Below are 14,512 nucleotides of genomic sequence, written 5' to 3'. Positions count from 1 at the left end.
GCCAAAAGCTTTTTATTCCTTGCATAGTCCGGGTGATCAGTACTCAGTAGTTCCTGACATGCCTGAATGGTCGCATCTTTGGAGAGGGAAAGCTTTTCATCCCCAAGGCATGACCAATGTGTGTGGTTGTAAGTGTGTGACCGCGTACCTTGTAAAAAAGCTTCAAAACCTCATGGACCATATCCACAGGAGCATTCTCAGGTAGATCTGCATCCGCCAATGCTGTAAGACCTAACGTTTGTAGTTGATCTTTGGATAGAACTTGTCTGAGTGATGGATGAGGTGGCTGCAAGTGAAAATTCAAGGTGAATTTGTTATGACTTTTTGATGTCTCAGGCCTATTGATCTGATGGCTGAGCACCTGAGTGTTAGTCTTCTTTTTATCTTTAGGACGTTCATTCTGATCACTAGAAGGTTCCGACTCCGACTGCGACTGCGACTCCGAGGACTCTGTAGATGCTTTGTAACTGTCATCACTAGGATCGCTTGAAGACATATCTTTTAGGCCATGGCTGGTGTGTTCTGCATCTTCCTCGACAGAACTTTCAAATCTATCAAACAAAGGCCTCTGGAGCAAGGTCCTTTTATGCACTTGCTTGCTTCTTCCAGCCATAGGGAGTAGAGCGTCTCTGTATTCTCAAGTGCTGGGCTGATCACTACCGATGCGAACAAGCGTACACTCAAAGTAGATGAAATTTGACAAAAGCATACATCAACATATCTGATACATCAACATGTGCTGCACTGTATCCTCAAAAGCATTTCCGTAGAGCAAAACTTTCCACAATAGAAAACATAGCTGAAGGAGATTCTCTTATGCAGTCGCAGGTCAATTTGTCTCAGTTTGTCCCTGCAGAGGAAGTTGGTCACTACCGATCTGTTGTGTGACGCAAGACTGATATTGATAGTGACGATCCACATGTTTTTGACTAACAGCATGGGAACGTATTGCAGCGAGGCTAGGGAAGGTGCGAGGTGTAGATAGGGTGAACGGTGTGTAGGGTCGATGGCGGTTTTTTGGGCTGAAAAGTGTATACGGGGCGAGGGGGTTGGGTTGGGCTAGGCCGAAAAGGGAAGAGAGGGGCGAGGGGAGGGTAGGTTGTGGTCAAGGAGGGTTACGTAGGGGCGATGCCAAGAGGATAGGGGCGAGGGCTAGAGAGGGATGAAGGAGGGGTGGTGAGGGGCGAGACCAAGAGAAACCAATACAGACTTTGGTATGGCAGCACGCTCAGCTCCATCCCAGATCTCATAGGTACAGTGGGGGTGTCGAGGCTGAACTGTGCAGGGATGGTGCAGACGTGCTGTGTACAACTCAAGATGATAGACTCTAGACGATTGACCACACAAAAGCGATGATCCGCTAAAGCCCAAAGCAGCTACGGATATATACAAACATAAAGAGCCACCAACGGCTCACAAATATCTAATCCAACTGAGACTATCTCAAAACTATGGTTGGGATGGCTGGACCCGCGTTCGCTAGACCACCACTCGTATGCTTGCCACGTGTCACTGCCCAGGCAAAAGTTTGTCCAGTGTGGACTCAGCCCAATTGCAACTAAATGTCTGTCCAGTGCTTGCGACACTGTAGCCCTGCTACAACATTTCCCTCAACATTTGCTATTCCAGAGACAATCACAATAGTGCTCTGGATTCCATTTGGTTAGTGCTAGGGTAGAGAAAATACTGGTATTTTTAATGTGATACCGTAGATACACAAGTAGAGGCCAAGGTAGTATATCGAAATAACCATGGGTGTGATCAGAAATCTTGGAACTTGAATCTCAGGTGGGAGTCCTCAACTAGAAATGCTTGGACCATAGTTGTGAAGGTACAACCATGCTGTGAAGTACGGTGTAGTACAGATCCCACATCCAGTCATGCTTACGCATAGTTGTCAAGGTACAACATAAGTGCAATACAGTATGGTGCTTAACATCGGTAAATTAGGCTTTGCAAGGCAGTACACGCCATGATGCAAGTGCTATACAAGGATAACGATAACTACTGCTTAGATCTTTTCCAATTCCTGCAGGACAGCAGCTGCATGTTTGGGGTTAATCAGAGTGCCCGTCACTAATAGGATGATGTGGGCTTGCAACTTGGGTGGGAGACCTTCTCAATCATGGTATGTGCAAGCCAACACATCTCTCAAGGATTGCGCATATGAGATTACCTGACTGAAAAGAAGTGGTGGGTTTGAAAACCAAGAAGCTAAAAGAATAGGTCCAGTAGGTTCTGGAGTGCCCAAGTTGACTCTTTGATGGCAGTAGGGAGTTTCTCAATTGGACTTGGAGCTTCTTTGGTCAGGGCAGTCACATCATGGGCTGGTGTCAGGTCAATATGGAAGTCTTCTTCTTGACCCATATCACCATTTCATCCCACCCAGAAGTCCCACTCCACCACTACCTGCTCCTCCCCTAGCCTCTACATCATCCCCTTCCTCTCCGCCACCGGAATCCCCGTGCCCAGCCACTTCCACCCTGGCTTCAGCTACACCTTCAGCAACAACCAGCATGAAGGATGAGCTGACCAATATCCTGGCCAGGGTCAATATACAAGTTCCCCACCTTTAAGGGTCTCTCCACCAAGGATGCTGACGACCATGTCCAAAGACTAGTCTTCCTCTGTAGGGGTCGATGCGTCAACTTTCAGGATGCATATTTGGTGATGCTCTCCACTAGATAGCCTGGCAGATAAATGGTTTAGTCAACTCGGTAAATACAACTTTTCTGATTGGGAAGCTCTCAAGTTGGTTCTTTTGTACCCAGACATGGTATTAGATTCACTATTTTGTAACTGATTGGTCTCATAGGTCATTTTGGCCTTCTGAAGACGTTAATATAACATTTCATTTCATTTCATTTCTATAATACTTTCCAACCTAGCAGTACCAGGAGTGAGCTCTTGATGAGCTATAGAATTTGGTGCTCTGACCTTCTAAGCCTCTATCAGATTTGAAATTTGAGTATCCCACCTCTCTCGAGGCTCAACTGACAACAACCTAGTGACTTTATGGTACATTGTGTTATAAGCTCTAGCTAGATGTCGCATTCTGCATCATAGATGCGGAAGCAGTGGGCTCTCCATGTAGACCACAGTATCAAGCTGCTGATGAGGGCCCATCAGCTGTCACTCCATAGTTTACTTGGAAGGGGCAATCAGAACGGGGAACGGGGACCGGCATGAAATGCGACTCCTTGTTACGGATACTCAAGTTTGGAACATGGAACGGCGATTCGGAACGGGAAGTTGGAGTGGGAACATGGAACGGAGGCCTCAAAATGGCCATTCCCTGTAACTATGTGTCACTCGCCTGTCGCCAATCCTAGGGGATAACCTCCAAGGCTGATTGAAGGTGAGGTCATCTATCCTGTATCTCAATCATCATGTTGGCTAACTTTGTCTCATACTGGTGCATGGCCTGTAAGAGTGGACCATGCAGCCAATCCCCAAGTAAATTGTGTAGCTGCAACTGACGAGGGCTATAAACAAAGAATCCGCAGCCAAATCTGCTGTGCCATGGGACAATCCCATAGGCAATGGCTCTATGCCTCCCTGTGATGACCACATGCTATGCAGGCTAGGGGGAGACCATTGTGCTCCAACCAACTGCCCGCTGCTACTGCCCTGTGAGCAACTAGCCATTGGAACATAGCGGCTCTCCTGGGCTGTCGGTTGTCCCAAAAGACGCTAGTGAAATCACCCATCCATTGAGGAGCCGTGGGCTCAAGAGGTGTGTGCTATCCTGCAGGAATGGCCTCTAAAACATCATGGCACATACTCATGGCTCCACGCATGCCTCGTAATCTGGCATTGTATACATCCTTTGGTAGTGACCTGAAGCGAAGCCAATCCTCAAAAGTACCGGCAGGACCCTCTGCTAAGGAAGGCTCCCCAAGAAACATGTGGCCGACTCCCTGAGCTGCTCCCAAGATCGAAATATGCTCAGTGCAAAGCGATCTTCCCAACCTCTCCTCAATCCCACTCTGTGTATCTCTGTGAAAATCCAGCATGTGGAGCGGTCCCATGGGCCATTTGTCTGTGGGACTTTATGTTGTATCCTCTGTAGGAACAGCTCGTTCGAGGGCTCCACTCCTGGAAGAAGACCTCTGACAATGATCTTCCCAAGGAGGGCTCTAGTCTGATGTGTTGGGTCGATGATTCCTATTCCTCCTTGAGAGCAAGGAATTGTGATGACCTGCCAAGATACCTTGGCCCACGCAGACTATGTGTCTCGCCATGACCGCAAAAAGTTTCCGATCAACCGGCTGAAGTCGCCTGATGCAAGAACTCGAGAATATCCAGCAGGACGTGATGTTCCACATAGTTGCGACAACACCTCGTTGACAACTACCACCCCGCAAGCAGCATGCTGAACTCCAATGTAGCAACTTTCTCCCTATACAGAGGAGGGGAGCAGTCTGCTGCTTAGGGGTTAAGTCTAAAGCGACCTGGCAACCCAAATAACACACTGAGGTCCCTATAGGAATCCATCTAAAGCCCTCCCCAGGCGACCACTTAGGTGTGGGAGCATACCCTTTTGCACCAATTGATCAATTCTCTTGAAGCACAACAGAAAACCTCAAGTGATTGCTCACATCTATATAGATTGGCTAGCTGACCCTCCAAGAACAAACCAATGTCATCTGCAAACTTAGCTTCCAGAAGCTCATCTCCTCTAATCGCAGAGCGTAGGGCCCTATGCATGCAAGCTCCTGAAGTGTCTGGCAATGTAGCCATAATGGGCAGCAGCCGGAAGCTACCTAAGAAACATTTGGTTGCCGTAGGAAATGCTAACCCAAAAATCCATCACACTTACCAGAAAGAAGCATGTTTTTTTAGGGGTGATTGCTTGTTAAGGAAGGTTGGCTTACAACTAGTTCCTAATTCTCGATGTAAGTGTTACAATTCATAGGAGATTTTTTCGATCCACCAGAATTTTTGGGAAGGAAAGAGAAGAAAAAATATATTGAGCAGGTTGAGATATGAGGAACAAGCAAAAACTCTCACCAGAACATTGTCGAGTCGAAATAGGACATGAAGGTTGAGGACAAGAATAGCGGAAGGAAGCTAGATGGGAGATAAAAGGGAAGGTACTTAGCTAGATTGGCGATACTAATGAAGGTGGTGAAGATTAGGTGTGGACTCTGTACTTTCAGAAAAGAGCAGCGGATACAAAAGGCAAGGGATAGGAGAGGAAGGATAGATAGTCAAGGCTGTGCTTCAGCAACATGGATCTGCATGGGGTTCTATGCATGGTTTCATTTTCAGAAGATCAATCTATATTCCTGGTATGTTAAATTCTAATAACATAATAATGATGCTTACCATTCTTGCAAGACAAAGGCTTTTAGGTATATGGGTGAAAAGCCATCTGAACAGAAAGTTAGCTCCCTTGTTGGAGTGTAAAAACAATAATAGTGGATAGCCGTTTGCAATAATTGTTTTATCATATGTTGGGGCTTTCTGAAATTTTCTAGTCCAAATACTTGTAACCTGATCAAGATGTACTTAAATTGTAGACTTCAGACACCAAATCTCGACAATTAACAAGTATCCTTTTACAATATATACTACTATGTCATGTTTTGAAAGCATAGCTGAATGTCAAGAAGAAAACATACCTGAACACCTAACAGAGACAGCTTTCATTTTTTTGCAGGTGGGTAGTCACTATCACTTTATTGAGACGAATCCTTATCTTGAGTTCGATAGAGAAAAAGCTTTTGGTATGCGATTGAATATCTTGTCAGGCACTGCTGTGCGTTTTGAGGTAAGTGAGAAAGTTGATTTTTGAATTTTATCTGATCAAATGATTTTTTTAAGGATTGAAGCTTGAAGCAGATAACATTGCTTAGGATGTTTGAAGGGTTTGTGGATTTCTCTTCATGGTTGTTTGGATTAAGAGGAGCCCATTCTGCCAAAGGAGACTGATAGGCAGATTTGAATTCAGAATTTTGTGTTGGGAGAGAGGACATGTGGTCACGGGGACAGATGGCATGCTGAGGCAGCTGGATATATGATGAGAGACTTGCAAATGCAGTAGGTGTGTCCCTGCAGGGACTTTGAAAGAGAGATAGGGATTTATATATTTATATATTGAGAGAGAGCACACATGGTTGTTGGGGTAGGTGGTATGTTGACATCTATGAGAACATGGAGGAACAGTTTTATCTATAAGATAAGGTAACTGCCAATGCACAAAGTGCGTCCTTGTAGGTGAGTGAGAGATGGAGTAAAGGTTCAAGGTGCTAGCAGTGTAAATGAGATATTCCGTGCTTCACTGTATAAGTGTGTACAAGAGCCTTTTTTCGCCGACAAATCTCAAGCTGTAAACCATATAGATACTTGTGATCAATTTGAATACTTGTTCTTGGAAGAGAGTTTCCCATAAATCGTCGAAAGGGAGTTGTCTTCAAAGTAGACAATTCCTTTTTGGCGACAAAAAGAATCTTCTATGAGTCTTTGAAATGCCCATAGGGCTATGAGCATGTCTAGGTGCGATCCATGTCTCTTTGATATACCATAATCAGAGAGAGAGAGAAATGAAATGAAATGAAATGTTATATTAACGTCTTCAAAAGGCCATAATGACCTATGAGACCAGAAAGTTACAAGGTGGTGGATCTGTTACAAATTCAGAGTAACAAAATAACCTAACAATAGTACAAAACAAAACAAAGATATATTCTATGGGATCTTGGATTGGTCAATGTGATCTAAGAAAAAAACTAAGCCAAAATGGGCAGCTTGTTGGGATAACTGAATCACAAAAGATCTAGCATCAGTCGTTGGCGAATCTCATCAATTTCCTCCATGGTTAGTAGTCTGACCGGGCGTCGTGCATGCTTGGCCAGCGTGCTCCGAATCTTTCGTTGTAGCCTTCGTCGATGCTGTGTAGTCTTTCGCAGTCGTGGGCGCCTGGATTTCCCCAGTTCAATCGCTCGGTCGATCAATGTGCCTCTCGTGTGAGACGAGGGGGAGCTTTGCTGTGGGAGTGGCTCTTGCGGATGTCCCGTGTCTGCTCTGAAGAAGTCTGTGATCCGTCTTTGAGACTGGCTGGCCTTGCCATTCAGCAGGCTCTCTCCGTGTCTGCGCAGCTCGAGCAAGAACAGACCCAGGCATCTCTGATCTTCGTATCCCATTATTCTTGAGAGTGGTCCAAAACCCTCTCTGAACAAGCAATGGAAGCGGCCTCGTATCTCATAGTAGATGAGGCAGCGGCATGTATAATGCAGCTCTGTCTCAGGTTCCAGGTCACACAAGGGGCATGTCTTGGCCTCTGCCGGTACTCCGTTGTATCTTCCAGTTTCAATCCATAGCTGGTGAGACGATGTGCGTAATTGGCGAATAGCACATCGTATCCCATGAGACAAGTGGGTATCCATGTACCTTGGTCTCGTCACAAAACCATCTTCCGTGAGCTGGAGAAGGTGGTCTTTGTAGAAAGCCATCTTCGTGCCCAATTCTTGTGCTGGTTGTATCCATGTCCTCCTGGTGTCTAGCTGGGTCAGGTCTTGGCGGATGAGCTTGGTGATCTCCGACTGTGTAAGATTGAGAGATGGTGCATCCAATGAGTACTGGAATGGTGGTAGCCTGTCCATGCTGAACCCATGCGCCTGAAACCATGATGTCATCTCCCCATACCAGCATGTTGTATCTCCTTGTATGGCTAACTGTCGAGAGGACTCAAGTGCTATGCGAGCATATCTGTGTCTGGGAAGTTCCCATGTGCGGTTTATGAAGGAGACTGATCTGGTGAGCGCCTCCACCACCAGTGGGGGGGCCGCTAGCTCTGCTCGGATAATGGCCCGTGGTACTGATGCCTTGGCTCTAATGAGCTTCGAGATCATAGAGACGAGAGGTTTCTCCATGTTCCCCCATCCGTCTGTGCGGCCCGGCCTCCCGTGGTGATCCAATGACAGTCTCCATATCTCAGCCCCATAGAGCAATGTTGAAGCCACCAAGGTGTCAAAGAGAGAGAGAGAGAGAGAGAGAGAGAGAGAGAGAGAGAGAGAGAAATGAAAAGAAATATTAACGTCTTCAAAAGGCCAAAGTGACCTATGAGACCAGAAAGTTACAATGTGGTGGATCTGATACAAAGTCAGAGTAACAAGATGACAAAATGACATAATGACAAAATAAAATAGTGTAGAATCCTAGGGGGTCTATCCACACCGGTTTACTCCACTATTGGGGTGACGCAGTGCTGCTTGCTCTCTCCTACTCTATTTGGTATGTATGTGGATGAGGTTTCTGACTACATTGAGAGAGATGGTGATAGAGGTGCACAGCTAGCAGGGAAATGGATTCCACTATTGTTATATGCTGATGATATTGTGTTGATCTCCGACTCTCCGGAGGGGATGCAACGTCACTTGGATGCTTTGCATAGGTTTGCCCAGGAAAGTGGTTTGTCCGTCAACCTTGGTAAAACCAAGGTCATGGTATTTAATACCACCCTACAGTGGATCAAGAGGTCACCGCCCGCATTCACATACGGCCAAGAGAAGGTGGAGTATACAGATGCTTACACTTACCTTCGAGTGGTTTTTAGTGGGCCAGCATTTTCATTTAGGGCAGCGGAGACTAGATTGACCAGAGCCCATGCAGCATTGGGTAGATTGGAAAGGATGTGTTCACAGGTTCAGTTTCAGGAGCCTCGGACGACTTCTTCATTGCTTTATGGAGCTGAGATTTGGGGACCTTCACTGGATCATCACGGGAGGATAGGCCGCAGTGATGGATGGGGGGACATGGAGAAGGCTCTAGTCTCTATGATCTCGTGGCTCATTAGAGCCAAGGCTTCAGTACCACATGGTATTGTATGAGCAGAGCTAGCTGCCCCCCCACTAGTGGTTGAGGCGCTCACCAGATCTGTCTCCTTCATACACTGCATGTGGGAACTTCCCAGAGACAGATATGCACGCCTTGCACTTGAGTCCTCTCGACAGTTAGCCATGCAGGGAGATACAGCTTGCTGGTATGGGGAGATGACATCATGGTTTCAAGCGCATGGGTTCAACATAGACAGATTGCCTCCCTTCCAGTACTCACTAGATGCGCCCTCTCTGACTCTTACACAGTCCGAGATCACCAGGCTCATTCGCCAGGACTTGACTCAGTTAGACACCAAGAGGACATGGATATAGCCAGCACAGGAGCTAGGCACGAAGATGGCTTTCTACAGAGAGCATCTCCTCCAGCTTACGGAGGATGGTTTTGTGACTAGGCCCAGATACATGGACACCCACTTGTCTCATGGGATACGATGTGCTATTGGCCAAATACGCACATCTTCACACCATTTGCGGATCGAGACTGGGAGATACAGCGGAGTACCGGCAGAGGCCAAGACATGCCCCCTGTGTGACATCGAGCCTGAGACAGAGTTGCACTACACATGCCACTGCCCTATCTACTACGAGATACGAGGTCGCTTCCATTGCTTGTTCAGAGAGGGCTTTGGACCATTCTCTAGAGTCATGTGGTACGAGGATCAGAGATGCCTGGGTTTTTTTTGGGCTCCAGCTGCATAGACACAGAGAGAGACTGATGAGAGGAGAGACTAGCCAGTCTCAGAGACAAATCACAGACTTCTTTAGAGCTGCCACTGGACACCCGGAGGAGTTACTAGCACAGCAGAGCTTGTCGCCTTACACCAGAGGCACACTGATCGACCGAGCGATTGAGCTGGGCAGATCCAGACGCCCACGACTGCGGAGGACTACACAATATCGACGGAGGCTGCATCAGAGGATTCGGATGAGAGAGAGAGAAATGAAATGAAATGAAATGTTATATTAACGTCTTCAAAAGGCCAAAATGACCTATGAGACCAGAAAGTTACAATGTGGTGGATCTGATACAAAGTCAGAGTAACAAAATAACCTAACAAAAGTACAAAACAAAGATATATACTATGGGATCCTAGATTGGTCGATGTGAGCTAAGCAAAAAACTAAGCAAAAATGGGCGACTTGTTGGGATAGCTGAATCACAAAAGATCTAGCATCGGTTGTTGGCGAATCTCATCAATTTCCTCCATGGTTAGTAGTCTGACCGGGCGTCGTGCATGCCTGCCTAGCGTGCTCCGAATCTTTTGACGTAGCCTCCGTCGATGCTGTGTAGTCCTTCGCAGTCGTGGGCGCCTGGATTTCCGTAGTTCAATCGCTCGGTCGTCAGTGTGCCTCTGGTGTGAGACGAGGGGGGGTCTGCTGTGGGAGTGGCTCTTGCGGCTGTCCCGTGTCTGCTCTGAAGAAGTCTTGGATCCGTCTTTGAGACTGGCTAGCCTCGCCATTCATCAGGCTCTCTGTGTGTCTACGCAGCTCGAGCAACAACAAACCCAGTCATCTCTGATCTTCGTATCCCATAACTCTTGAGAGTGGTCCAAAACCCTCTCTGAACAGGCAATGGAAGCGGCCTCGTATCTCGTAGCAGACGGGGCAGCGGCATGTATAATGCAGCTCTGTCTCAGGTTCCATGTCACACAAGGGGCATGTCCTGGCCTCTTCTGGTAGAGAGAGAGAGAAATGAAATGAAATGTTATATTAACGTCTTCAAAAGGCCATAATGACCTATGAGACCCGAAAGTTACAAAGTGGTGGATCTGATACAAAGTCAGAGTAACAAAATAACCTAACAACAGTACAAAACAAAGATATATACTATGGGGTCTTAAGTTGATCGATGTGAACCAAGCAAAAGACTAAGCAAAAAATGGGCGGCTTGTTGGGATATCTGAATGACAAGAGATCTAGCATTGGTCGTTGGCGAATCTCATCAATTTCCTCCATGGTTAGTAGTCTGACCGGGCGTCGTGCATGCCTGGCCAGCGTGCTCCGAATTTTCTGTCGTAGCCTCCGTCGATGCTGTTTAGTTGTTCGCTGTCGCGGGCGTCTGGATTTCCCCAGTTCAATCGCTCGGTCAATCAGTGTGCCTCTAGTGTGAGACGAGGGGGAGCGCTGCTGTGGGAGTGGCTCTTGCGGCTGTCCCGTGTCTGCTTTGAAGAAGTCTGTGATCCGTCTTTGAGACTGGCTAGCCTCGCCATTCATCAGGCTATCTTTGTGTCTGCGCAGCTCGAGAAAGAACAAACCGAGACATCTCTGATCTTCATATCCCATGACTCTTGAGAGTGGTCCAAAACCTTCTCTGAACAAGCAATGGAAGCGGCCTCGTATCTCGTAGTAGACGGGGGAGCGACATGTATAGTGTAGCTCTATCTCAGGTTCCATGTTACACAAGGGGCATGTCCTGTCCTCTGCTGGTACTCCGCTGTATCTCCCCGTCTCAATCCGCAACCGGTGAGAAGATGTGCGTAACTGGCCAATAGCACATCGTATCCCATGAGACAAGTGGGTATCCATATATCTGGGTCTCGCCACAAAACCATCTTCTGTAAGCTGGAGAAGATGGTCTTTGTAAAAAGCCATCTTCGTGCCCAATTCCTATGCTGGTTGTATCCATGTCCTTCTGGTGTCTAGCTGGGTCAGGTCTTGGCGTATGAGCTTGGTGATCTCTGACTGTGTAAGGGTGAGAGATGGTGCATCCAATGAGTAATGGAATGGTAGCAGCCGGTCTATGCTGAACCCATGTGCTTGAAACCATGATGTCATCTCCCCATACCAGCATGTTGTATCTCCTTGTATGGCTAACTGTCGAGAGGATTCAAGTGCTATGCGAGCATATCTGTCTCTAGGAAGTGCCCATGTGCGGTTTATAAAAGAGACTGATTTGGTGAGCGCCTCCACCACAAGTGGGGGGGCCGCTAGCTCTGCTCGGATAATGGCCCGTGGTACTGATGCCTTGGCTCTAATAAGCCGCGAGATCATAGAGACCAGAGGTTTCTCCATGTTCCCTCATCCGTCTGAGCGACCCGTCCTCCCATGGTGATCCAGTGAAGGTCCCCATATCTCGGTTCCATAGAGCAATGCTGAAGCCACCAAGGTGTCAAAGAGCCAAAGCTTCGTCCGGGGCTCCTGAAACTGAACCTGCGAACACATCCTCTCCAATCTACCCAATGTTGCGTGGGCTCTAGTAAGTCTGGTTTCTGCTGCTGTTCTGAGTGAGAATGTAGGTCCGCTAAAAACCACTCCAAGGTAAGTGTAAGCGTCTGTGTATTCCACAGTCTCCTGGCCGTATGTGAGTGTAGGTGCTGACCTCCTGATCCACTGTGGGGTGGTATTAAACACCATAACTTGGTTTTACCCAGGTTGACAGACAAACCATTTTCGTTGGCAAACGTATGCAGAGAATCCAATTGACGTTGCATTCCCTCTGGGGATTCGGAGATTAACACTATGTCAACAGCATATAACAGAAGTGGAATCCATGTCCCTGCCAACTGAGCACCTTTATCCCCATCGCTGTCAATGTAGTCAGAAATCTCATCCACATACATACCGAAAAGAGTGGGAGAGAGCGGGCAGCCCTGCTTCACCCCAATAGTGGAGTGAACCGGTGTAGAAAGTCCCTTCGGGGTGCGTACATGCCCTACTACTGATCTGTACAATGCCATGATCCCCCAAATGAGTTCTGTGGGTACTCCCATTTGTTGTAATCTATGCATCAGTCTAGCTCTGGGTACCATGTCGAAAGCTTTGCGGAAGTCCACAAAGCTACAATAGATCCGTCTCCCATGAGATCTGCCTTCCTCGATGATGGCACTGAGTGTTAGGATATGGTCAAGAGTAGAGAAGCCTCTCCTGAATCTTGCCTGCCCAGTTGCACGTATTCCTTCCCTCTCTGCCCATCTACTCAGCTGTTGCTCAAGAATGGATGCATACAACCGTGCCAGTGTGTGCCCAATCATAATAGTGCGGTAATTCCCTGGCTCCATGGGGTCTCCTGATTTGAAGATAGGTACGATCGTAGATAGGCTCCAAGTGTCCGGTAGGCCCTCACACATGGCACGGTTAAACATAACTGCTAGAAGCTCTTCTAGTAGGTCTTTGGCATGCATGAAATGCTCAGCTACTAGGCCCTCATGATCATATGCTCTCCCAGTCGTCAGCCTGTCAATGGCTTTCTTCACCATCTCAGCAGTGAAAAAGACACATGTATGTGGGCATGGGTCGGGGGGGTTGGGTAGGGGCGGCTGTCCCGGTACTGTGTACAAAGATGATGTGTACTGACCCCAGGTCTCTGTGGAGGAAATAGCAGGGGGGGGGGGGGGGGGGGGGGGGGGATTGCTCATGAAAGAGCCGCCACGCCTCACGCGAGTCTTGACTCAAGAATAGCTGATATAGATCCTGCTCGAGTCTAGCCAGAAAAGCCCTCTTCTTCCGCCGTACCAGGCGTCGGAATTCCATCTGTGACTGTCTGTGAGTGACGTCCCCCAACAACACCTCCCTCTGAAGTCTGGCTCTAGTCTGGCGGCAATCCTCATCGTACTAGCTGTTCTGAGGCATGCTCCCAAATCGGCGGCTCTGCTCAGGCTGGGTGTGTGGGTATGCTTCAGCTGCTGCCTCATGTAATGTCTGTGTCAGTATAGTAGTTAGCTCCTCCAGAGGTCGCCCCGGGTCCTCAGTGCATAGGCGCTGTAGATTCCGTCTGTGTCAGTATAGTAGTTAGCTCCTCCAGAGGTCGCCCCGGGTCCTCAGTGCATAGGCGTCTGTAGATTCCGTCCATGTATACAGAGTCCGTCTCCCTTGTGAATGTGTAGCGAGTAGGGACTGCTACTCGTGGCCTGTGTGCTGCACTGAAATGGAAGGAGATGGTCATCGACACCAGAGCATGATCCACCGCCACCCCCATCGGTCTGGGCCCAACTGTGAGATCCTCGATACTAGAGATAAGATTCGGTTGTGCCATGACATAGTCCACCGTGCTGGCTCCATGTCTGTGTGGGAAGCATGTAAAGCCTCCCGCAGTAGGAAATCTCTGTAGGCCGTTCAAGATGGCCAATCCATGTGCAGTGCCCATGTCTATCAGGTGTCGCCCATACTTAGTATATTCCATATCGTGTGATAGTCTGGAAAGGCCCGTCTCTGCCACATCTATCTCTCTTAGCATCTCCTCTGAAGTATCATAAAACACTGCCTGGTGATGGGCAGTCCTAGCATTGAAGTCCCCGAGGATGATAATGTCACCGTCCCTAGAGAACTCCCATATGTCATCATCCAAAATAGAGAAAGGGGATTGACCTTTGGGTGGTGCATAAACTGATGTACTCTGGGGAAAGTAACAAATAGCTAGATAGAGGTATCTGCCTGTCTCTGCTTTCAGTCTCACCCACATGTACCTAGCCTGCTCGTCCCTGTGGGCTATATTTATCAGTGGCTATAGATCCTCTCTAAATAACACTGCCACTCCTCTCGAGCCCCGCCCTCTGTGCTCTGAGCGTGTTTCCTGTATGTAGGCTGTCTCCCACCTATATCCACTGATGTGAGGCATGGATTGCCCAGGGGTCTGGTGTGTCTTAGAGTAGAAGATGATATCTCTTCTAGTAAAGCTATCCTCAAAAGCACCCACATCAAGACGCATAGATCCATTGCAATTCCAGGCAGGT

The 14,512-nt window shown here is 47.9% G+C and overlaps 1 protein-coding gene across 2 annotated transcripts in view; it reads left to right on the top strand.

Moving 5' to 3' along the window:
- Positions 1-14,512, top strand: part of URE (urease) — a 225,361-nt gene that overhangs the window by 69,858 nt on the left and 140,991 nt on the right. For both annotated transcript variants that reach the window (XM_086525904.1, XM_086525905.1), the window contains one exon: positions 5,666-5,776. In XM_086525904.1, coding sequence (XP_086382030.1) covers positions 5,666-5,776 — 111 coding nt within the window. The remainder of the gene's footprint in view (positions 1-5,665; positions 5,777-14,512) is intronic.

This window comes from Adiantum capillus-veneris, chromosome 12, assembly GCF_014529385.1.
Source record: "Adiantum capillus-veneris isolate H3 chromosome 12, ASM1452938v2, whole genome shotgun sequence".
Taxonomy (NCBI): domain Eukaryota; kingdom Viridiplantae; phylum Streptophyta; class Polypodiopsida; order Polypodiales; family Pteridaceae; genus Adiantum; species Adiantum capillus-veneris.
The sequence above is the reverse complement of the archived record's forward strand: the minus strand, read 5'-3'. Positions and strand labels throughout refer to the sequence as shown.